The sequence below is a fragment of the Ixodes scapularis genome, unplaced genomic scaffold, assembly GCF_016920785.2.
Source record: "Ixodes scapularis isolate PalLabHiFi unplaced genomic scaffold, ASM1692078v2 PGA_scaffold11__112_contigs__length_91849675, whole genome shotgun sequence".
NCBI lineage: Eukaryota > Metazoa > Arthropoda > Arachnida > Ixodida > Ixodidae > Ixodes > Ixodes scapularis.
This window is the reverse complement of record NW_024609837.1, coordinates 60,696,555-60,718,616: the sequence shown is the minus strand read 5'-3', so window position 1 is coordinate 60,718,616 and position 22,062 is coordinate 60,696,555. Positions and strand designations below refer to the sequence as shown.

The 22,062-nt window shown below is 45.0% G+C and overlaps 3 protein-coding genes across 6 annotated transcripts in view; 1 reads left to right on the top strand and 2 right to left on the bottom strand.

Moving 5' to 3' along the window:
* Positions 1 to 482: 482 nt before the first annotated feature.
* Positions 483 to 1,301, bottom strand: LOC121835081. The gene is made up of 3 exons (XM_042289015.1): positions 1,142 to 1,301; positions 830 to 890; positions 483 to 736 (listed from the first exon to the last, which is right to left on the bottom strand). The coding sequence occupies exons 1-3, from the start codon at positions 1,268 to 1,270 to the stop codon at positions 483 to 485; spliced, it is 444 nt and encodes a 147-aa protein (XP_042144949.1). The 5' UTR covers positions 1,271 to 1,301.
* Positions 1,302 to 1,451: 150 nt separating this feature from the next.
* Positions 1,452 to 22,062, top strand: part of LOC115322796 (uncharacterized protein C9orf85 homolog) — a 66,557-nt gene continuing 45,946 nt past the window's right edge. For 3 of the 4 annotated variants that reach the window (XR_006077454.1, XM_042288942.1, XM_042288941.1), the window contains exons 1-3: positions 1,459 to 1,799; positions 2,296 to 2,409; positions 2,521 to 2,640. Coding sequence is in view for 3 of the 4 variants with exons in the window: in XM_042288942.1 (XP_042144876.1) it covers positions 1,591 to 1,799; positions 2,296 to 2,409; positions 2,521 to 2,599 (402 nt within the window). In the remaining variant the exon portion in view is untranslated. Of the gene's footprint in view, positions 1,800 to 2,295; positions 2,410 to 2,520; positions 2,641 to 6,043; positions 6,371 to 22,062 lie in introns of those variants that run through there. The other variant, XM_029983156.4, reaches the window with a different exon arrangement.
* LOC8037463 (fibrillin-2) overlaps positions 5,985 to 22,062 on the bottom strand; it is a 190,786-nt gene continuing 174,708 nt past the window's right edge. The window contains 13 exon segments of the mRNA XM_042288940.1: positions 5,985 to 6,194; positions 6,197 to 6,264; positions 7,541 to 7,743; positions 10,402 to 10,642; positions 11,349 to 11,454; positions 12,449 to 12,568; positions 15,178 to 15,297; positions 16,416 to 16,544; positions 16,862 to 16,978; positions 18,005 to 18,127; positions 18,462 to 18,587; positions 20,353 to 20,406; positions 20,501 to 20,647. Coding sequence (XP_042144874.1) covers positions 6,040 to 6,194; positions 6,197 to 6,264; positions 7,541 to 7,743; positions 10,402 to 10,642; positions 11,349 to 11,454; positions 12,449 to 12,568; positions 15,178 to 15,297; positions 16,416 to 16,544; positions 16,862 to 16,978; positions 18,005 to 18,127; positions 18,462 to 18,587; positions 20,353 to 20,406; positions 20,501 to 20,647 — 1,709 coding nt within the window. The 3' untranslated portion in view covers positions 5,985 to 6,039.

Genomic DNA, 22,062 nt, shown 5'->3' with positions numbered 1-22,062 from the left:
CATACTATTCAGTACAACCCAAATAACCGAAGTGTTCTATGTTATTTTTCGGCAAAGAGACAAAATGCACGCGCGTTTTCCCATAGGAATGCACAGGAGCACCGCGAAAGTAGACTGGTTGCTGTCTGCTTCAATTTGCGTCACAGAAGTCGCATAGACACTAGCGCCAGTTGAACCTCTAGCGTAGTAGAGTAGACAGTTGGGCGAGTTGGTAGTTATTGAATATAGTTACAGTTGCGCACACAGGGACAAGGACAGAAAAGAGGACCACTTTCTTTTCTTCTTTCGTTAATACACGAGGTGTGAGCGTGCGCTTGTCTGTCGTCTACGTGTTCCTCTTTATCTTTGTCCCTGTGTGTGCAACTGTAACTATGTTCAACCTCTAGCGTACATTATAATAACTCTATGGTTTTTACAACTGCTGCTGCAGGGTTGCCGTCTACAAACAACACAGCTTTGGTGGGCACCGCGCATGCGCAGAGCTACGCTCTTTCCAGAGGCGTTGCTCGACCCAACAACCTCATCGTGCGCACATGCCCTCCGAATTCGACGAAAGAACTCGCCTGGATGTAGTCACCCTCGTACTGTGATAGCGGTTTTCTTGCGTAGCGGGCGGGTAGTTGAGACTCGTCGATGCCTGTACCCCTGGCCGTGCTACCAATGGGCTTGGACGACGGAGGCGCAGAGGCGCTGGTAGCTTTGGTAGCCGTCGCGGTAGCCGTCGGTGGCGTTTGACCTGCCAAAACTTTCCAGGGTTGTAACGTTGTAACAACCGTTGTCAGCGAAGCTGTCAGAAATCAGGGAACGCGTAAGGTGAAAGACGTCTTACCTTGGTCCGATCTCGCGCCGCTTTTCCGGAATTTTATCAGGGGGTAATGTGGCTTGACGGCCTGTGAAGTTGGGACGAGTATGTCTTTTCAATGAATGACCCAAACGCCCGGAAAGCCGGCGACGCTCACGCGAAGCATATGGTTTGAAAGTTGACATTCCGGAGTGGGCAATTATTGATCGGACGCTTTGGAACTTTAAAGCTAAATTTAGAGACACCTGACGAAAAGTATGGCAAGAGTCAAAGTGTTCAAGGGCGTCCCTTGAACTGCGATTTTTTTTTCCCGCGGATTTAGCGTTGTGCGAGGAATACCTTTGGTGCCACGATATTGGAGTCGTTAAGTCTGTCTAACGGAGCGTCATTAGATGGCTTTGATTTTTTTCTGAAAGCAAGAAGAATGTTTTGAATGACCTTAATTGCTCTCACTGACGAAGATGCCATCTTCGCTGAATTTTGATCGCGAGCGCCACAACACGTGTTGCGGAGAGTTTGCGAACCGTCCGATTGCGTTCCAAAAGCCGTTCAACAAAGGTGCGGTGACGTAACACAGTCTGATGCCGTCATTGTAAACTTTTGTTTACGTAGCGGGAAGCCGGGTAGCACGCATATCGAGCACCACAACATGGCGGCGCACAGCGAGGAGCACAGCGCGGGTGGTCTCAACTAGCGTGCTCGGCTTCATAAGCCGAATTATTTAATAATTAACCCCTGTATGTGCCAACATCACGTTTATAAGTGCATACTAGTGTTACTTAAAGAACATGAGTAGCCAGCACGGTAACGTAAAGAGGACCCGTCCCCAGAAACATCAAAATTCGACAGCATTCAAGAACACGCTCCATGACAAGAGCTTGCAAACGAAGAAAATGATCAGCCTCAAGATCACCAACGTCTGTGTGAGGTGTAAAGAGAAGATAGAATGGAAGATAAAATACAAGAAATACAAGCCCCTCACGGTGCCTCGCAAATGGTGAGTTGTTTTAACGTCTTCTGACTTTATTAAGACCCACAGCATGAGCTCGGACGTTTGGCTTATTTCATTTCATTTTATTACCTGAAAGGCCTCTAGAAGAGGTTAATAATAAAATTAGGGGAAATAACCGAATGTTGACATGAAGAAAAAAGCTTCTTTATACAGACACTATTCAATCAACTGAACAACCCCCTGCGTGAAATACTTCTAGTCACTTGTTATGACTAAGCTGGAGGGCAGCTGTTCCAATCAGAAATGCATAGTGGGAAAGGTGAGTATTTGTAGGCGTTAGTTTCACACTTTTGTTTCCTCCCAGATCTTGAGTGTTATCTGAGATTATATATGACTGCGACAAGTACAAGACAGAGCTTTCAATATTTTATTTTGTTCAAACTCATCTTACCGGCAATAGCACCTGTGGGCCGTACAGCTGAATTAGTCTCACGTAGTTTCTGGCAGAATGAGAACAACAGGTTTGTTTCTTTTATTGCAGCGTAAAATGCGAGGGAAAAACGGTGAAGTCGGCTTACCACATCATATGCGACGACTGCTCGATCAGTCGAAAAGTCTGTGCAAAGTGTGGAACTTCGGAGAACTTGGTACAGGAGTAAGTATACAAACTTCAAAAAACGTGTAGTGTGCGTCGATGCTCCATTAATTTATCAGAGGGGACACTAAGTGTGAAAAAGTATGAACCACTGTTTTCGTTTGCTTGCAGCTCCGAGGAAACTGAAAAGCTAGAAGAAACTGAGAAGTTAGGGGAAACTGATAAGTTGGAAGAAACCGACAGTGATTGAGCATTGGTGGCTATTGACTTCCGGCGCTGCTTGCTGTTCAGGTATGCCTCGTTTCGTGTTTTAGTGCAATATATGTTTACTTCTTGCACAGGAGTTGTCGTGATGTCGGAACGACGCCGAGCTACGATTGGCTTTGATCAATAGTGGGTAGACCTAACGGCTAGGTGCCTCAATGTCTACCCACTATTTTTCCAATCAGCCAATAAGAGCTCTGCATTTCGACATCGTCACAACCCCTCTGCAAGAAGCAGACAAACTTGCGCTCCACGTACAACACACCAGACAGCTCATGCTGGAGAACCCAGAGATCCTGGGTCTCCAGCATGAGGCTATCTAAATATCTACATGTGCCAATTCTTTTTTTTTTTTCTTTGTGTTGGGTACTTGTTTTATTAGCACAGTTTTCCCGTGATCTGGAGGTTGAGCAAACAGATATACGAAGACGAGTGTTCTATAGTTACACGAAAACAAGTTGAATGCCATTTTCAAGTACTTTGTTAGACAAATGGACAAACAACATTTTTCACAACACAGGGTGTAGGTAAAATACTAACAAAAGCTGTTTAGGGCCACAGGTAGTCTATCTTTTTCTTTTTATTAACAGTCGTCTTTAATCTGTTCTATAGAGAAAAAAAAATATATATATATTCTACTTACAGAACAGTCTTTTTTTTTGGAAGCGATGACGTGGCATGGGTCTCCTTGAACTGCATTTTTCTGCTCTCTTCTCAAGCATGTTAACAACTGCACAGTACAAGGCGTGTCTTCTTTAAGACTAAAATATATATACCTAGATAAATATATCTATATATATTTTTTTTCCTTTTAATAAGGAGGGCATTTAATATAAATAAGTAATATTTTTAGAGGAGCTTTATTGGCCACAGAATATGAAATTTGCCAATATTTGCATTACGACCGTGATGTGAACACCAGTTAACTAATTGCCCCATATTCACTTACTGAACTTTTAAATGCCATATCCTCTTTGTTGGTTTGACACATAAACCCCTCCTCCCCTACCTTTTAATTAGTATATCTTTTAACCCCTTAAGTGCCTTGGACAAGCTAAGCTTGTCGGCCAATTTCTGGCTAAAAATGCCGTGGACGAGCTCGGCTCGTCCAGTGGTTTTTTCGGTAGACCTCAATTCCACGGACGAGCTAGGCTCATCTCAGTAGTTTTGTGGCGCTGATCATAGATGGCAGCACTCGTTTTAGATGGCAATTTTTTTTTTCACCTCCGCTGATTTTTGCGTTATCAACTTTTCAAATTTTATGTGTAATACTAGAGGAATAACAATTCAAAATAAAAAAAAATGTATATATATAGCACTGTCAGGTTACTTTTGAAAAAAAAAAATTTGGCACTTAAGAGGTTAAAGGGCGATTCCGGTCAAGTCTAAGGAACTTGCGCTAAGGGTTAAATATATATCCTGAGGTGGTAGTAAGTCATCTTTTTCCAAAAAAAAGAGTAATATTTTTCGCACAATCCTCATTTAAATCTTGCCACAATCCGAAACCTTGGTTGTAGCAGGCAACATTGCTCCTGTGTTCTCACCTCAAGTCATACTTCTAGTTTTAAGTTTGTAGGCCAGGTGGCACAAGCTAGTGAAGGTATAAAAGGTACAGCCGTTGGCATCTATCCATTCCTCCATGCTCTAACCAGTTGCAACAAATTGCGATGTCACGCACCAGGGGGGCAAAAGTGTCGTCTGCTACAATCTGCTACACCCAATGATGCCTGAACTACTGTGGCCACAGCTTCTGTTTTAGATCAGAAAAGGGCGAATTCTCCCAAGGGCTTGTTTTGCAAACATTAGTAGAAAGTAAAGTTCAGTAAACCCCACACAAATATGTCGTGACGGGTTTGTACAAGTATGCTGTGCTCAACATTGCACATTGGCTCTCTCGCACACGACGGACACTGCCGGCAATGACGCACGGGAGCACACAAAGGCATGCACGCTCTGCGAATCACGTGGCCAGCAACAAGCGCACTGCTATAGCGCCGCCTGTAAACTTTTCTCGAAGAAGTACAGAACTAGCAAACCGACCTCCCCTAGCACGACGTAGGTGGCGGAGGGTGTGCCACGGCAACGCCGTGATATTGACTGCACTGTTGGCTACGCCTTGTCTCACCCACTAGGATTAGCATATTTTGGTAATTTTGCACACCTCAAACTTTGGTTGCCAGTTTCATCAACTTTTAGGCAGAATTAGATTAAAATATTTGGCGTGTGAATTCCATTTTTTTCTTGCATTGTTTATCTTAAGTACCTTTTATTTCAAAGGGACACTGACAGGGTATTTATTTGTGCATGATATATAAAAGCCCAACTACATAGAACTCAATTTGCGGCTCGAAATTCGTTTTCTTTCTGCCTGAAAACAGCCGATTGAGAACTGGCCGGTTTGAGTCTCGCTCACTCTCTTCTCTGTGGTCACGTGCAGTTTTCTACGGTTTAGACACAACCACTAAAGATAATCAAAGTCGTGGGTCATCGAAGGCAGACACTCAATACAAAAATTGACAAAAAATAAGGTACCCATTTTTTGTTGCTTTAAAAAGCTGCAAATATGTTGATTGGAAGAAAAAAATTAGCACAGCCACGTGACTTCCGGTAACTTTCTCCTCCTTTATATTTCTTCTTCCTCCCCAGTCCCGTTTTAATTTCGGCTTCAAGCAGTTGCGTTTTTTTTTTACTTTATTAAAGATATACTTGACTCTGCAGCAAAATATGGATTGGGTAGTCTTCTGACACTATAATGAACCACCTGGTAAAATATAAACAAAATTTTCTGGGGTATGTCGGTGTCCCTTTAAGGATATGTCTTCAGTCTAAAAATTACCCCGTATCTTACCGCCGAATTCAGAAACCTCACTCAAACTACACTCACACTGAAGGGCCCCTCCACTTTCTCGAGGAAGTTGCGAGGGCCGGCGCTGGCCCATCGCAACAGCGGATCCGTCCTCGCGATTGGCCAGCGCCGGCCCTCGCGCCTTCCTCGAGGAAGTGGAGGGGCCCTTCAGTTTGAGTGTAGTTTGAGGGAGGTTTCTGAATTCAGCGGTTAGACAGCCAGAGAACTAGAATTTTTTTAACAGTGACAACACTCCCTCTAGCCCTGATGTAGACTGCACAAAGGCTACAGGCACTATCGGGTAACTTTGCTACCTAGGTGCTAAGTCGCCCAAGCTAGGAGCTAGGTGAGGTGTGTCCCAATATCTAAAGTAAAAAGCTCATGCTCACGGCCTTCACCATTTTCCTACTCTTCTCACTAACACTCAGGACATGCTATCAACACATCTTCTAAATGTCTTGGAAACATACCGACAATCAGACAGTTTGCTGCCAAAACCCTCGTAAAAGAGCCTATAGCACAGATGTAATTTGTTGTAATGTTTTAATGAGAAAAAAAAAATGTGGCACTTTTACGACGCCCTAGATCTCGGTGCATCGCTGGAGACTATGAGGAGGACCGGCGTGCCCTCCGTGACTTTTCACTCCGTGACTTTTCACTCCGTGACCGCCAAGTGGACTCGAAGGCGGAACGCTCTCGATTGGTTCTCCGCCTCTTCCTCCGACGGACTTCGGCTTCCGATGTTGACCTTGTAGAGTCCGGCCTTCTTGATGGATTCTGCGAGCTGCAGCGTCACTCCGCCATCGCTGCGGGAGATTAAAGAACTGTCGGTGCGCGTTCCGAAGTGAACGTTGCGCGTCGTCGTCGTCGCTTTACGGTGGTTGCAATAAACTCGCCATGGGAGGTACCTCGCATGACGTAGTACTCGTGTTTGTGAGGCAAGAAATGTACAAATTGCTCTATTTGACAGTCACCTTGATGCTTTTTGTGAAAATTGCAAAACACCAGTCAAGACACTTGGTGCCTGTCCGTCGACATTCCGGCGTCGTCCGCTAGCGACATGGCTCAAAACTCTTGACACAGAGACAAAAGATTAACATGTTGTTGGTTATTTTAGGACAAGTTCTTTTGGTCCTTTCTGCATTGTTTCCATGTAGTAGTAGTCTCTAGAAGACCAGGTTAATAAACAGGCGAGCTGGTTAATGTTACGTGATTTTAGTACTTGCTTCTCCGATTGAGTGCCTCGATTATTTCATGTGGCTAGCGGTATATTTGAACATATAGACACTAATATTAATTTTATTTTTACCATGCCATCTTCATGCAAAGGTTGGCACAGCTGACACAGTACACATCCAAATCAACTTTGATATAAAACATTGTCTCGAGCAGCGCTTTTGACTACTTAACCATAGGCGGTGTGCAGGCAGAACTGCACATAACAAACTAGTACTTCGAAGGGTACTCGAGTTGTACGGGCATTATTTTGCACATTATCATAGGCACATGTCATTAAATCCCAAATTACAAAAGGAAAAAAAAAAAAAATGGCATAGAGAAGTGCTTTTGAGGCTCTGAAACACACCTCTTAAAACATGTCTTCCTGACACTTCGATGCTTACCATTTTTGTCACATAAGGCAACTCAGAATGAATGAAAAATATGTCGCAGGCATCTGGCAGCGTCGAAGTGGCACCCAAGCTTACTCGCGAACTGAGAATGTGCCACTATTTCTTTAGAGCCACATCGTCGTCAGACAGGACATGAATGGCGGTGAAGTCTTTGAGTTGTCCCACCTCTTACGTACGCTTCCAACCTTTGATAACAAGACGCCCAGCCATTCTCATCCTGGCAGTCGCTGTAGGGGGTATTCACTGGACGCCATATTTGAGGGCGATGTTCAGAGCACATGCTCAGAACGAGCTCACATTATTAGGCTGCCGAGACCGGCAATCTTGATAGTGCGGAATGCATATGGCGAGAGAACTGTGGAAGCTCGCCGTTGGCACGTGTTTAGCATTTGCGCAATGAATACTCCCTATAGCTACTCGAAACGACTAGGCGTAGATGCGGCCAAGTCACCTTCTTACGACGCTGAAGCGGTTGCGGTCGACACCATGCAGCACGTGGTAGTTCTTGTCGTCCCTGAGGTGCTTGTAGGCTGGCCGGATGTCGAGGATGTTTTGGTGCACCTGCGCTTGGCGTAGAGGCAGCGTCACCTTGATGACGTCCCAACGAGACTTGAGGTGTCTCCTCTTGTGTGCCATTGTCTGCTCTTCCGTTTCCTGCGTATGAAAATGGCCAACAAGAGTAGTTGCCTTTTTTTTTTTAAGCCCTTGTCTGCGGCACACTGCTCAATGGTGCCAAGATGGTAAATACCAAGAAGGCACAGAAGTTTTCTGGCATTATATATATAGAATATGATTTGAGATGTTCTGCATATCTCATACATCATATTTTGAGTTTATATGGTGCATATCTAGTGCCTCTATAAAGCATATTAATGCATGCCTAATGCATCCATTGTGCATATCTATTCCAATTAAAGAGTATGACGCAACCAATACTGAAATGTTCACAGAAAAGACAATCACATGTTATGGGTTAAACTGATTGACAGTCGAAAATACGATTGAAATGGTGGCTAGGACATAAGGGATGGCAACTCACCTGCGTGGAAACCTGGTCGAGTATCTTTAATAGTCTTGTGCGAATAGTGGATTTTGAGCTCGAAGTGAATTCGAAGCGAATAGTGGTTTTGGCTGAATATTTTCGATTCAAATATTGAATAGTTTTTCTATGCCTTTCACTACCATAGCATAATGCTTAGACGAAAATCCAGCTAAACTTGTGAAGGTTGTTCCCCTTGTTCATTTATAAGCCAAGTTTCATCTATTCATATTTATCAACTGTGACCTCAGAAGGTCTGATGTCTTGGGATGGTAAGTAAATGACAAGTTTGACATAAAATGAATTCTATAGAGATGGCCAACTATACCCTATTGAGTGAATTTACAAATCTTAAATATTCTTTCTTTAATCTCGAGTTAGAAAAAAAAAGACTCGCGCATGATGAACGCAGGTTGTAAGGGCATGTCTGCCTAACATATACTCTTGCAAAACAGTCAGTTTAATTTTGAAGCTTTTACTAAAATGTAGATACTGTAAAACCCTTAATGTTTGCAAGCCCTTAATTTTCGCGAATTGAAAAATTCGCAAAATTTAAAGGCACGCAAAAATTTCGGTTCTTAAGAATTTCAGTGCAGGTCTCTGGAATTTGCGAAATTTAGTGGCCGTGACTATGTCCTTTTTGACTGATTCGCAAAAAATAGGGGTTGCGAAAATGAAAGGTTTTAGAGTATACACATTCACAAAGTTTCCATTTATTTTCATATACAGCCGGTATGCGTGCACCATCCCGCTTTGAAGGAATGGTTTTCTTCCAAGCACGCAATTGCGATATTCATACTTTTCCAAGTGTTATCATGGCGGGCTACCCCGTTGAGTGCGCTTCTTGCCGAGCATTGATGTAATGTGGAGGAGCAACACTTGCGGAGCTCGCTTCCGTGGGTATCGCTTCCCCGCAATGCACCAGTGCTCGGTGAGATGCATACTCAATGGGGCTAACCCACTGCAATCAACACTTCGAAAAACGTGAATAGTGCAGTTCTTCTCAAAGCGAATATCGAATAGTGTATTATTCGAAACTACTATTCGAAATTTAGAATATTTGCACATCCCTAATCTTCAACTGGATGCAAGTTTTGTTCAGTATTTACAGTTGCTTTTACTAGATGGGAAAATATTTTTTTGAATTCATGCAGTGCCGAGATTTTGTGTTGTCTTTTCTGTTATTTTATTTCTCTATGTCCAGGGTTTAGATTACAATGTTCCCTAACAAGCTTGCTTGCATATTTTCGCTTCCAGTGTCCATACTTCTGTTTTGTGCAAACCTTCGCTGGTTCTTCCGTAACTGCTCTGCTGAAACGTTCTCCCTTGTGCACACAAATAGCAAAACTCATTGCACCTAAGGCGGGTCTTAAAGGAGCTGTGCAACGATTTTAACGTAGAAAGAATTGGCCTCTTCTGCTTTTGATATTGTTCACCTTGTCACAAATGACAGAAAACACACCTCCTTTCATCGAAATGTTGCGATTTCGCCGCGTAATAGCGAGGCAAAACTTAGAATATTCCCCGACCTGCAGACGCGAGCAGCGGCCATGAGAAACACACGGCGTGATGTCAATGGGGAATCTCGTAGAAAGATAGCAAGTTGTGCGAATACCTGCTTGATAAAAGGTAACTTTTCTATAAACCTTGTCGTTTATAGAAAAGTTCTATAAACCTTGCCAACATATATATAAACGCGTCAAAAACCTATAATCATTGACAAAACTCTTATTATACGGAGTTTTAGTGGCACCATCTATCCTAGGTCCACAAAACCGTCAGCTCTCTCTGCTACCGCGAACAGTCGCCAGAAGCCAAATGGAGAGGGGGACAGGGCCGGACGGGTATGGCCGGACCCGGACGAGACTCCTCCTTTCACCAAATTGCTCGTGCGGCGCCCGCCAGCACATGGTCACGCGGTCGCGAGTGGATGAGTTCTCGCTGCTCACTGATGGCTCTAAAAAAAGAACTTTTCCGGAACCCCGCGCCTACCCCAGCAACGTCACTGCGCACGTGACTCGGAAGACAAGGTACGAGTTGAGAGGCGGCAAAAACCTGGATCTTTTTCATTTTTTTAACTAAAAACTAGGGTATCCAAACAATATCTGTTTTCTGTAGTTCACTTCAGAAGTGTCAGGCATCAACTTCCACAATAATTTAATCAAAGCCCTGAAATTGTTGCACAGCTCCTTTAAAGTACAGCTTGACGGCAGCTCATCCCGATTTCGGCGACCCCGTTTTTTTTCGGCTTGTGTTTTCCTACGGCAATTCACCTTCTTCTGAGTAGACCTCCGGGTGAGCCTCCGAGACGACGTTCCATTGTTGAGTCCCCTCCGCGCGCGCTGTACGCTCCCGCCGTTGAGCTTGCAGGAGTAGCATCCTTCGGTCGAGATGACCTTGTCGGGGTCCTGGGGCCCGGCGTTGCCAACATCGTAGGCGGGTATCCCCACGTCCCCCGGCACGCCCTTTCCAGGACCCAGGGTTGAACTCTCGGGATGCGTGGAGAGACAGTGCCTGGTGGCAGAAGGAGACAAACAGAATTAACTTCTAATTTTGGACTCCATTTCTTTATTTTTTTTTTTTTGTCTCTTCGGTGTGACACTTGTCACAGCTGATATGCTGACTTGGTTGTACCATATTTTCCGGGCTATAAGACATACTCTTGTATAAGTCACACCGTCCTATAAACGGCTGTATTCAGGAAAAAGCTTGTGTATAAGTCGCACCTATATATTTGTACCAGCAACCGGGATGGTGAAACTGCATTGAAAGCTTGCATACGTGTGTTACGATCACAATACACGTGCAAGCGAGAGAGTTTCAACATTCTCGTTAACAAACCGAACGAGAAATGTAACCCTCGTGGCAAGAAAGCTTGCAGTGCAGGTGCATACATGTAGAAAGGTGGGTATATGTCTCACCGCTGTATAAAATGCGCCGACGGAGGTAAAAAAAACAAAATGTGACTTGTACACTGGAAAACATGGCAGTTTAGTTCCCACCCTTGTTTGGTTTTTACATGGGCGGGTGTTGGACCAGAGCGAGCGCAGTCGAGAACGAGTTCCGCCGGAACCCGTGATGCACATTAAAGACCCGAGGTTGGCAGTCATACCGCACCGGTCAGATCGATCGAGAACAGAGACGTGAGGCACCACGTGGATGCGGACCAATTCCCCGCCGTCTAGACATTCGTGCAACGGGTCTGACTTGGCTACAGTACCCTTGTCCAATGCGCTGGTATCCTTCCGGGCAGCTGCAGAGGAAGCCTCCAGATCCGGTGGGCATGCACTCGAAGAGGCACGGGCTGTTGGAGCATCCACTGCCTCCTGTTCAGAGCACGGGGCCAAGGTTGCAGACAAGTGTCAGCCATCAACGTCTCTATTTGATTCGCGGAGTGCTCTTACAAGCTCATTTTCATGGACTCAATATTTCGAAAGTTGCACCAAGCCTGGAGTTCTGGATGTCAGCGATAGAGAGAGATGAGAGTGGAGTCGCCAAAGAAGTATAATTTGAGAGTCTAATTTTTCGTAAGCTCTCGCTATTTTCACGTCAAAATTTGCAGAGCGAGCATTCTCCAAAAATTATATTTCGTTATATGTTTTTAGGGTGGCACAGGATTTATGAATTGCCATTCTGTGCTACTGAAAATCGGCATTGTGCTTAAAGCTTTTGAACAGGATGAAAAGAAAGATATCCGCTAACTCCATTTCTGACACTTGACATGCTCTTCTGTGACACATTTTTAACTGAATAATTTGTGTTTTGATGTGGTTGTTTCAACATACTGAAGTTACATTAGAATGCTGCAATTGTATTATAATTCACCTTTGAATTGGATTCAAAGCTATAAACTTCATTTGATTTGTACAGGCTGATATTGTGGAAGGGGACGTCGTATATTGAACTAAGCATACCGACCACAGAAGCGCCCATTCAAAATTTGGAGATAGTCGTAATGTTGAAAAACTGGTGGATGGGCACCTCTTAGGGCTGACAGCAGAAATGCAGATGGTGGGTTTCACCGCTTTGCACTAGCTCACGCACGTTATGGGGACTATTATGACACGAGCTCATGCTCGGCATTTCACCTTAATATGAAGCCGTCATTAAGGATTGCAGAAACTGTTCAAGTAGGCAAGCCTATAAAACAAAACTGACAGAACTGGAGGCTAAGTTGAAGCAGGGTCGGGGGACAGGACGCACATACAAGCTGACCTCTGTTGCCCATCTGCCCATGCTCTGTGCTGGCAGTAGGCCTAGTTTTTACCGGCTCGCCCGCATTTCAGCTTTCTGTCCGGTTTGAAAGAGAAGCCCAATTACCGACACAGCTGGTCATGATCTCGTCGAAACTGAATCCATTGGGGCAGTTGCACGAGTAGCTGCCCACAGTGTTGACGCAGTTTGCCGTTCCACACGGCTGCGACAGACATTCGTTGTCGTCTGCAAGAGAGCAGTGACATACTATTAACGGGCAAATCGTAAAATTGCGCAGTCTCCCGCTTGTGGCATTTATGGTTTCTCTTTAGGGCCTATCTTGGTGTGGGGACCTGTGTAATAAGTAAGGGAGTACGAATAGTGAATCGGATTGAATACGTGGTCATTTGTAACTTTTGCAATGCAAGGGGGACACGGCATGTTGGCTCTTTTTACAGTCTTGAAACTAGGAATGACATTGCGCTATTCGATTTAAGCCACTATTAGCACACCCGTAGTAATAAGGAGATGTGATCAGACAACCCTAGGGACTGTGTTACAATAAGGGTCCCATACTGTGTTCATGGGAGGGTACCTCTCCACGAAATGGCAGAGAAAACTTGCATCCAACAGTACCTGGTACTCTGCCACATAGCTGCTTGTTCCTACGCTGAGAAGCGTGCTTATAGTAAAAGCTTTTTTGAATATCATAGTAAAGTACTGTTCAGTCGTGTGATGTATAATGTACCACGAGGAGGGAGGCACAGTTTTAGATTGATATGCACACTTTGAGCAAGCGGTAACTAGTTTGTAATTCCCAATGATGATGCTTTGGGAAACCCTGCACATTATCAAGCTGCATGAAGCCAAACCGTTTGGTCACATCTGTCTAATTGTGGTGTGGACCCTAGTGCAGGGGTGGAACGGCTGCGCCATTTGCGCCATTTTGCGCCAGACGCATATGTCTGCGCCATCCTGCGCCATGTTGCATAAACTGCGCCAAAGCCAATACCTCGCGCCATTATGCGCCAGATCGCAAAACGTGCGCCAAGAAACTTTTTATTTTGTCTTGGTTTCGGTTTTATTGACTCGATTGGCAACAATGGGGGAGCGCGTTCAGCCTGGTCGGCCTTGCAATCCTTTGTTCTGTTTATTCTCCCTGTGTATCCCGAGTCGGAAGCGCGCGAAAAAACTCGGATTCTACGCGCCACACCACCTGCGACTGGATTGTTATTCTTCAACCATAATTAACGGTTAAGCAAGTCGGCTGAGGTGAGGTCGAGTCGTTAAGCGTCAGATTGCCTGAGGCTCTGCGGCCCGGTATCCGGACGTCAGCCAGTTGAAAACAAATGAGCAAGATATTCCTTTTAGTGTTTCATCGTTAGAAGTTGGAACCGCATTCTCGCAAGATAAATCGTGATTTGATTGAACTGAAACGCGGTCCGATCCGAAAGCTTTCCGGCCAGCAGCTCTTTTGCGAGTGATAGATCTGCTCGGCGTACTTTAACCTTGCTCCTGCTTATCGCTTCAAATACGATAACTTCGTTAATCGTAGTCTGCTGCTTCGTAATCGAGTTGCACAATAGGATAAACGCGAAATTTGTTGCCCTGTTCCTCCGTGCAACTGCACGTCCATTGCTTGCGCACGTCACGGGGTTCGCACATATAATTACTATGTCGAGCACGTGTGGGTTGTGCGATAAGCAGTGCTGGTTTGCATTTTGAGCAGCTGAAAGCCGCTCGGAAAATATCAAGGACGCTATCTTGAGAAACAGGGTACTGGCTTTTTGATTCTCATTAAGACTCACAAAGTTTCAAGTTTTCGCATCTGTTACGCTGTTATCCCATCTAGTACCTAGGTCCCTAACCATTCATGTTCATCTGTTCTGCTAAGTACGATTGAAATTGCTCCCGTGCGTGTCTAAGACGCAAGCTGAAGTGCAATGAAAACTGATCTGAGCTGCTCCTAGCCTGCTCCAGAACGTAGTTTTAGCTGCTCCCAACCTGCTCCAAAACAGCTGTTTCAGCTGCTCCCGTGGCTGCCCCCAAGTACATTTCATGAGTTCCACCCCTGCTAGTGTGGTTGTCCCAGTATACTTTCTCTCTCTACACTGACCCCACTTGATACTACTCCCAAGTTTACCGACTGTACTTAACAAGGAAATACTGATTTTGAGTAATCCCATTGTTAGGGTATGTGCGATGTCTCGCTTGGTCATGGTGGGAAGAAAGCAAGCTTGTGTATTTCACTCGTAAAGGTTTTGCAATTGAAGGGGGTACTCTGCCGGCTTCTTTAGCTTACCAAACTAACTAAATCTGAATACTCGGGTATTGGTCTTTCCAACAGGCTCTTGGGTATTTTTGAGTTCTTAAGTAATCAATAAAACAGCAAATGAAAGCAATGCAAAATCAACATTCAGATTTTCCCGCGCTTTCCAGTGGCGGAATGCCACTGGCAGGCAGGCTTGCAGGTCAAGCAGGCAGTCCAGAAAACGGACGGTTGCACATTTGTTTTGCGCTGCTGAGCTAATGCTGGAGTGAGCCCCCACAGCAGTAATTTCACATGATCAAACTTCTCGTAATTCATCGGAAACAAGTTCTACTAAAAAAGTGAACCTTAGCCTGCCACTGGCGTTTTTTTTCTTCAGTGTTGCCAGTAGAGATTTTTAGTTGTGAAAAAAAAACGGCAAGGACCAAAATTGTAAGAAAAATATTTCTTTGGCACGACGTTTTGGGGCACAAGTTCGGCTGTATCTAGAGGCGTGTCGAGCCAGTTTTAAAGCGAATCGGTGACTAAATAAAAAAAAGAAGAAATGGCGACCGTAAAAAAAAAGAGGGTGAGCTTGAACACTGACCCAGACACTGGTTCCAGTAGGGGTGCTGCTTGAACCCTGGTGGGCATGTGCAGCGGTACGAGCCTTCGAGATTCTCACAACCGTGCGGACACCTGCTCGGATCCGCACATTCATCCGTGTCTTGGAAGAGAGAAAGAGGCCTTAGCTGCTGACATTTGTACTCTGGGAAAGCTCTTTCTGTGACTGCCTTGATTGTAAGTTTCTTTGTGACAGTTTGTGTCACAGAGCACAAAAATATTTTGTGCGAGCTAGATTCTATTTTTCAGCCTAATTTGACCAGTTGTGAAATATGGCTAGAGATAAAGACGGAAAAAGAGACAATCATGAGTGCAATCTAGAGTATTTGCATAGGTGCTGCTAATGTTAGTTCTGCAATCACCCAAAACATTTTTTTTTTCTAATCGTCGACTCTGTTTAAAGGGATGCTGAACCGAAATCTGGATTCCACAAAACACGGCGGCTAGATCGTGCAACGGGACGCTACAAACACCAAAACATCACTCATACAGCGATATCTCAAATGGATGACCCTTTTTTTTTTTTGTTTTTGTTTTTTTTCAAAAAAGGAGGCGCATTTGACAGATATGTTTACGTCTTGTTTCTCCGAGAAGGAGAGTGAACGGCCTCGTTTTTTCCTCCTCGCCGCCTTGAGGAGGCAAAGCGAAGAGAGGAGGAAACAGGATATCTCTACGTCACGTGCCTCGTCGGCCTCGTTCAATCTCGTCCTCTTTTTCCAAAAATACGGCCGTCCATTCGAGCTATCACCTTACGAGTGGTGTTGTAGGGATTGTAGCGTCCTGCCTACAGTTCCTGCATTGTTTTCTAAAATCCAAATTCCAGTTCACAATCCCTTTAACTGCGAGTGATTTATCGGTTTTTGACTCTGCCGATATGTTCTTTCGATTGAGTTTTGATTATTGGAAGCAGTTTTTGCAGTGTTACCGACACGGGATGAATTAACCACAGTGCAAGTTGAAAAATATGCTTTTGGAAAAGGTCTATAACAGAGGTTATTACAAAATATTCCCCCCCCTTAATTTCATTACACAGCAGCCAACAAAAGCGTTCAATAAAACAACCCAAAGTAGCATAAGCTGGGGAAGAACACAACAACTGCAACAGGGCACAACTCGCAGGATGTGTTTCACTAAGCCTGACATATTTGATTCATCAAAGAAAAGGGGTGCCATGAATACCAGTGGCTAGAAAAAGACATCAGATCTGGAAGATACGCCTACCCTTGCAAGACTGCCCCGAAGCATCCGTGATGTAGCCACGGGGGCAATTGCACCTGTAACTTCCCGGCATGTTGGTACACGTTCCGCTCGGAGCGCAGAGGTGCGGTTGCTCACGGCACTCGTTGACGTCTGTCGCATAAAGAGAGTTCGGCACAGTAAGGTAAATAGTCCTTCTGCCAAATTACCCAAGTACCAAGGAGAATGCTGGGAATGTACGTACATGCACCGCACGTGCTCGCCTACTCTATAGAAGGTTTGAAGCAAATAAGGCGTCATAGAACGCACGTGCAAAGCGTCGTTTGTTTTATGTTCTGGCTTTGGAACAGTTACTGCTGCAGAGACCAGCACGTGCCATCCGTGCGACTTCACTCGCAGTGTGCTCTCTGGTGCTTGAGTATTTAGCAAAAGCTCTATTCATTAAGGTCTTGCATTGGTTGGAGACCTACCCAAGCACTGGCTCTCGAGTACGTTGTAGCCGTCTTTGCAGGAGCATCGGTAGCTTCCCTGAGTGTTGATGCACGAGTGCTCGCAGTTGTGTCTGTCCGTCGCGCACTCGTCCACATCTGAAAATGCATCCAGCACGAACCTCTTTGAACTTGATGCCTACTTGCGAAATTTGCAAAATGTGCTTGCTGCATCAACACAGCAATGTCCCCAGAAATGACACTGCTTGGGTCTGGACGGGTTCAGACGTATCGTACCCCTATCGGATCGGCTCGCGTCGACTGATAAGCCGCTTTCGCAGTAACCCCTAGTGTTTCTGCATGGCAAGCCCTCGTCAGCCTTAACTTTCCACAATAGTTGTGCTAGCCGAGGCAATTATAGAGAAAGTTAGTGAACGAATTATAGATAATTAGCTTGCCATGGTCGCCGGCACAACGAGAATGGCTTTTCAAACGCCCGTCCTTCAGCATGCGCTTTATGCCTTCCACTGTGCTTCAGCTCCTCGTGAGCGTTCGAGGTGCATAAGACGCCGAAGCACTGTCGAAGGTAGGAAGCTCGCACTGGAGGTGGGACAACTGAGGTTCCTCCCAACTGAGGTTCCTCCCTGCCGTTTGCACTTTATCAGTGACCACTATCATGTCACACTCGTGCCTTTACGTCTATGGCGGTCAGTAACTTTGCCTGAGGGAATTCCATTACCTCAAGAGTCCTGTTCATTATGAAATTGTTTTCAGTTGAAAAAGAAAGACCCAGGAAATACGTCCTCACAGAGTTGTTTATCCTAGTCTCATAATAGTCTGAGACCTGGTGCACTCTTTCATTTACATTCTGGCTAAGTTGAGGACGAACTAGAACTAGATCTATGCAATATGTATTCACACTTTCCTGGTGTGGCGAGCCCAATGCTTCCCTCTGGCCATCTTTTTTTTTAATTACTGATCTAGTAGAGCAGTAACTATATGGACAGCCCCTATTAAAAAGTTTTATTAGATTACTTTGATACCTTCGATAATGATATGCAATAATGATACGACGCATGCGCAATCTATTGGAGCATCAGGTATCATTGTCGGAAATATTGGAATTATCTACTAAAACACCCTGTTAGCATTAGTGTTTCGAAACTTGCGGATAAACTATTTCACCTTTGCAGGAGACTTTGTCTTCTGCTAGGACATAGCCGTCATCGCAGGAACAGATGTAGCTGCCCTCTGTGTTGAGACACTTGGACTTGCACGGTGAAACCGGGAGCTCACACTCGTTGACATCTGCATACCCCCAAAAGTGTTCCCCAAACCAGCGTGTGACTCTATGTGAAGTTGTACGACTGTCTGTATCTAGTAATGTTGGCTCGCGTCACCCGATATCAAGCTATTAGGCATAGCTATGATAGGCAAGCCGTTAGGCATAGCATCGGTCGTCACAGATTTCGCACAAGAGAGTTGTCTGTTACCACCAAGCTCTCCTGCAGTACCAGTACTAATACTACAGATGATCTTTTGAAAAACCTTTCTTTGAAATTGGTGGAATCGTTCTGAACAAACGGCGATGCCGTAGAACATAATTTTCCTAAAATTCGTGAAAATTTGGTTCTGTGCTCACCGACACAGCGTGTCCCCGTGGGGTCCGTCTTGTACCCCCGGTTGCAGAGACAGCGGTACGAGCCCTGTGTGTTGATGCAGCGCCCGTTGTTGCACAGGTGCGGCAAGGTCTCGCATTCGTTGACATCTGCATCAGTGCCGTTTGGATCAGCTTCGTACCCACCAAGGCAATAGGTTACTCGAGGGTCCACGGCATAAAATTAAGATTCACGATTGTCTCTCGCAGTCATTTGCAGAAGTAGAAGGCCAAAAAAATCGACTGTCTCTTCAGAGTTTTCCAAAGGCATTCCAGATGCGTAGCATTCGAAATGCCTTTGGGAAAGGCCGAGGAGTGTGGTGGGGTTTGCGCTCCTCCTCTTGCACTCGCAGTAAGGAGGACACCAAAGGGCACACTGCTAGGGCTTTGTGAATATACAAAAAGCTATCGCAGTATCACATGACACTGCGGTGCGATTCAAGCTACGTCTGCAGACACAAAATTTTCAAGAGCTAGCCCTATAAATGCCATCCATTAGGGGTGTGCAAATATTCAAAACTTCAAATACTTCTCGAATAATGCTTGCTGTTCAATCCGATTCGCTTCACACTTTCGCTCTTTGAAGTAGAGTTCTTCAAATATTCGAAAACTACGAATAACGAGGAACTCGCTGATTAGTGTCAACCGCCGGTCGAGTTCCCCGTTTTGTTTTTGGACTGCGGAGTGTGGTTTTGAGCTTGGCAAACCCAAAAGGCCAACCTAAGTGCCTTTCTTTTTCTTTTTGTATGATGCACTGGAAAGTTATTTGCACGCGGTGTGCGATCTGTCCTTCGCGTGTCACGATGTCTGGATTGTGGAGTTGGCGAAGTGGTCGTGGCGTGAACGCTGCGATAGATTTTATGAAGAACTACGATTTGCAGCGGCATGTGCATCGTCATAAGCACAAACGCCACGAACCACACTCACTGCAGTCCTTCCTACAGTCAATAGAGTAGCCAAGGTGCTATGGATTTGGATATGGATTTATGGCTGATCTCGGCTATCCGCGATCGCTGGCTCGTGTTATTTTGCGCTTGATTTTCCGGTTCATAAGTTTTCCAGTATTCCTTTTGTTATTTATTTCTACCAGTTTTCACTGGTAACAGTGACAAACTTGCTCCCTCTGCCAAAGAAGAGCCGTATTCTTAATTTACTGCTTCTTTGTGGTGCTGTCTCTCGGCAGAACTATTGCACACGGAAGGAAATTGCCCAAGGTCAGTGCGGCTGCGTGTGGCGTAATCTCCAACTCTGTTGCGGCCTGCTGACCCACCTCCGCTTGTGTACCTCCGTTTGCGTTCCCGTGGTTGTGTTCACCCGCGTAAAAAGAGATTGCACAAAGTCGGTGCAGCTGCGTGACACAATCTTCAACTTTGGCGTAAAAAGAGGTTGCACAAAATAGGTGCAGCTGCACGACGCGATCTTCGACTTTGTATTGTGGCTTGCCAACCCTCCATCTCTTGTGTACTTTCGCTCACTTTCCGACCCGCCTCTGCTTGTTTACTTCCATTTACGTTCTGTAACTTCACTCCTTGAATGGTGTTTTACTGACTGACCTTTTATTTCATCTGCTTTTTATTAGTCACATGTGTGACATTTTTTTTGTTGCAATAAAGGTAACGTTTTTATAAATGATAGCTGAAAAAAAAAAAAATCCAGTTGTGTTTTGATTGAGCATTTTTGTTTATTTCACATCAGATAGAAAATATTTGTTTTCAAAAATTTTCTTATTCGAAAATATTCTATTTGATCTGATTCATAACCCTTATTATTTTATTCGCTTCACTTCGAAAGATTTATATATTTGCACACCTCTACAGATCCCTTTAATTTCTTGTGTTTTTGTAGAGTGGTCATTGCAAGACGGCAAACACCATACCTTGCCCGTCCTTGTTGAATCCCGTGCCGAGTTCGCATAGCGAGTTAAACTCTTCTGTAAAGATAAGGACACGTTCTTGAGCATTAAAACATTCGAACCAAGGACAATAAAACAAGTAAGTTTGCGCAATTCGGAACAAGGAACTGACGCGTGTTCCGCTGCGGACACGCTTCACAGTGAGAGCCCCAGACTATGCCGACGCTGCAGCAGCATTCGTCGCGCGACGTCAGACCCAGCTGGCCGTTTGAGTTGGGGCACGAGCTTGCTGTTTGGTAGCAGGTTCCAAGTCTGTTGTCTGCAAGTAGAGCAAGAAAGGTGCAACACAGAACGTCTTCGTGAATCGCAGGTGCGAGACGCTGCTGAAATGACAACTTGGAAATGTACAGGGTGGCCAGAACGGATCCTAACGCCGTAAGATGAACAAGAAAAATCGACGCCTGCACAGGAAGATGCTAAAACTTTCGCCGAACGTGCACTTCTACTCTGCGTTACTAGTTGCGTGCATTACGGGTGATGGCAGTGCCAGGCAAGGGAAGACAGGGCGAGCGCTAGGAAGGCTGGGGAGGAGGAGAGACCTCCTCTCCTCTCTTACATTTGTAGTGCTCTCTCTTTCTCCCCTCGCCCTCCATTGCCCTCCTCTCCCATTTGCCTTCCCAGTGCTCGCCCTTTTTCTCTTAGCCCTGCGTTGTCTTCCCCCGCACTGCACACAACCAGCGACACGGAGTGTAGGAGGTGGATTTCACCTCGTGAAATTCCAAAAAGTAGCTCCTTTCCTGTGAAACATGACAGCAACAACAAAGGTTGGACAAATTCACAGACGATCGAGTTAGAAATGTTTCAATAGCTTGTTGGTGTCCTGTCTCACAGGAAGGGAGCTACTATGCCTTGAAATTTCACAAGCTAAACTCCACCGCCTAAATGCACATTCAGTGTCAAAGATTGAGCTTTTCGTGTGCATGTCGCAATTTTTCCCCGGTTTGTTTTACGGCGCTAGGATTCATTGTAGCTCCTCTGTACAATGATCTCTTTATCCCTGATATTCACCTGCTTGCCATTCACAATGAGCACGATACACCATTTCATACTTAGCGTGCAACGTTGTTAAAGCTACTGGCACAAACGCATGGCTCAATGTAGCGCCCCATTTGCACGGGAGCTTGTGCCTATCAAACAAACCAAAACGCGGGCTCATGCCAGCACCTTTGACAGCATTGCATTCTAATGAAAGAGCATATCTGTCGGCAACTTTACAAAAGGTGTTGGAAACTACAGGAGCTTTTCGTATGACTACTGCATGTATGATGATAGGTAATGCCCATGTATTCGTCAAGGTGAAATCCTGTTAGTGTGAAGACGTGATCACCAATTTTAGTATTTTATGAAAATTTATTCGAGTGAGAAACTATAACTTTAATCATAATTTAGACTTCATACAATATCAAAGCTGAATGTTTTGATAGCGTAAACATATAAGGTGATGCATAGAAGTAATTTCTGTTATCTGCGTGTATCTAACAACAGTTGTGTTTCCCAGGACGGTTTGCATGTGGTCACAAACCCCAGTTTGTGTAACTGAGTTTGTTTGCATGGGGCAAGTTTGGTAAACTACACGACTCAAACAAACTTAGGTCAACACTTTTTTCGGAGGCTTTCCAGGGTCGATTGAAACACTGCGTCCAATGTTGTGAGATGTTCCGTCTACTGCTTTTA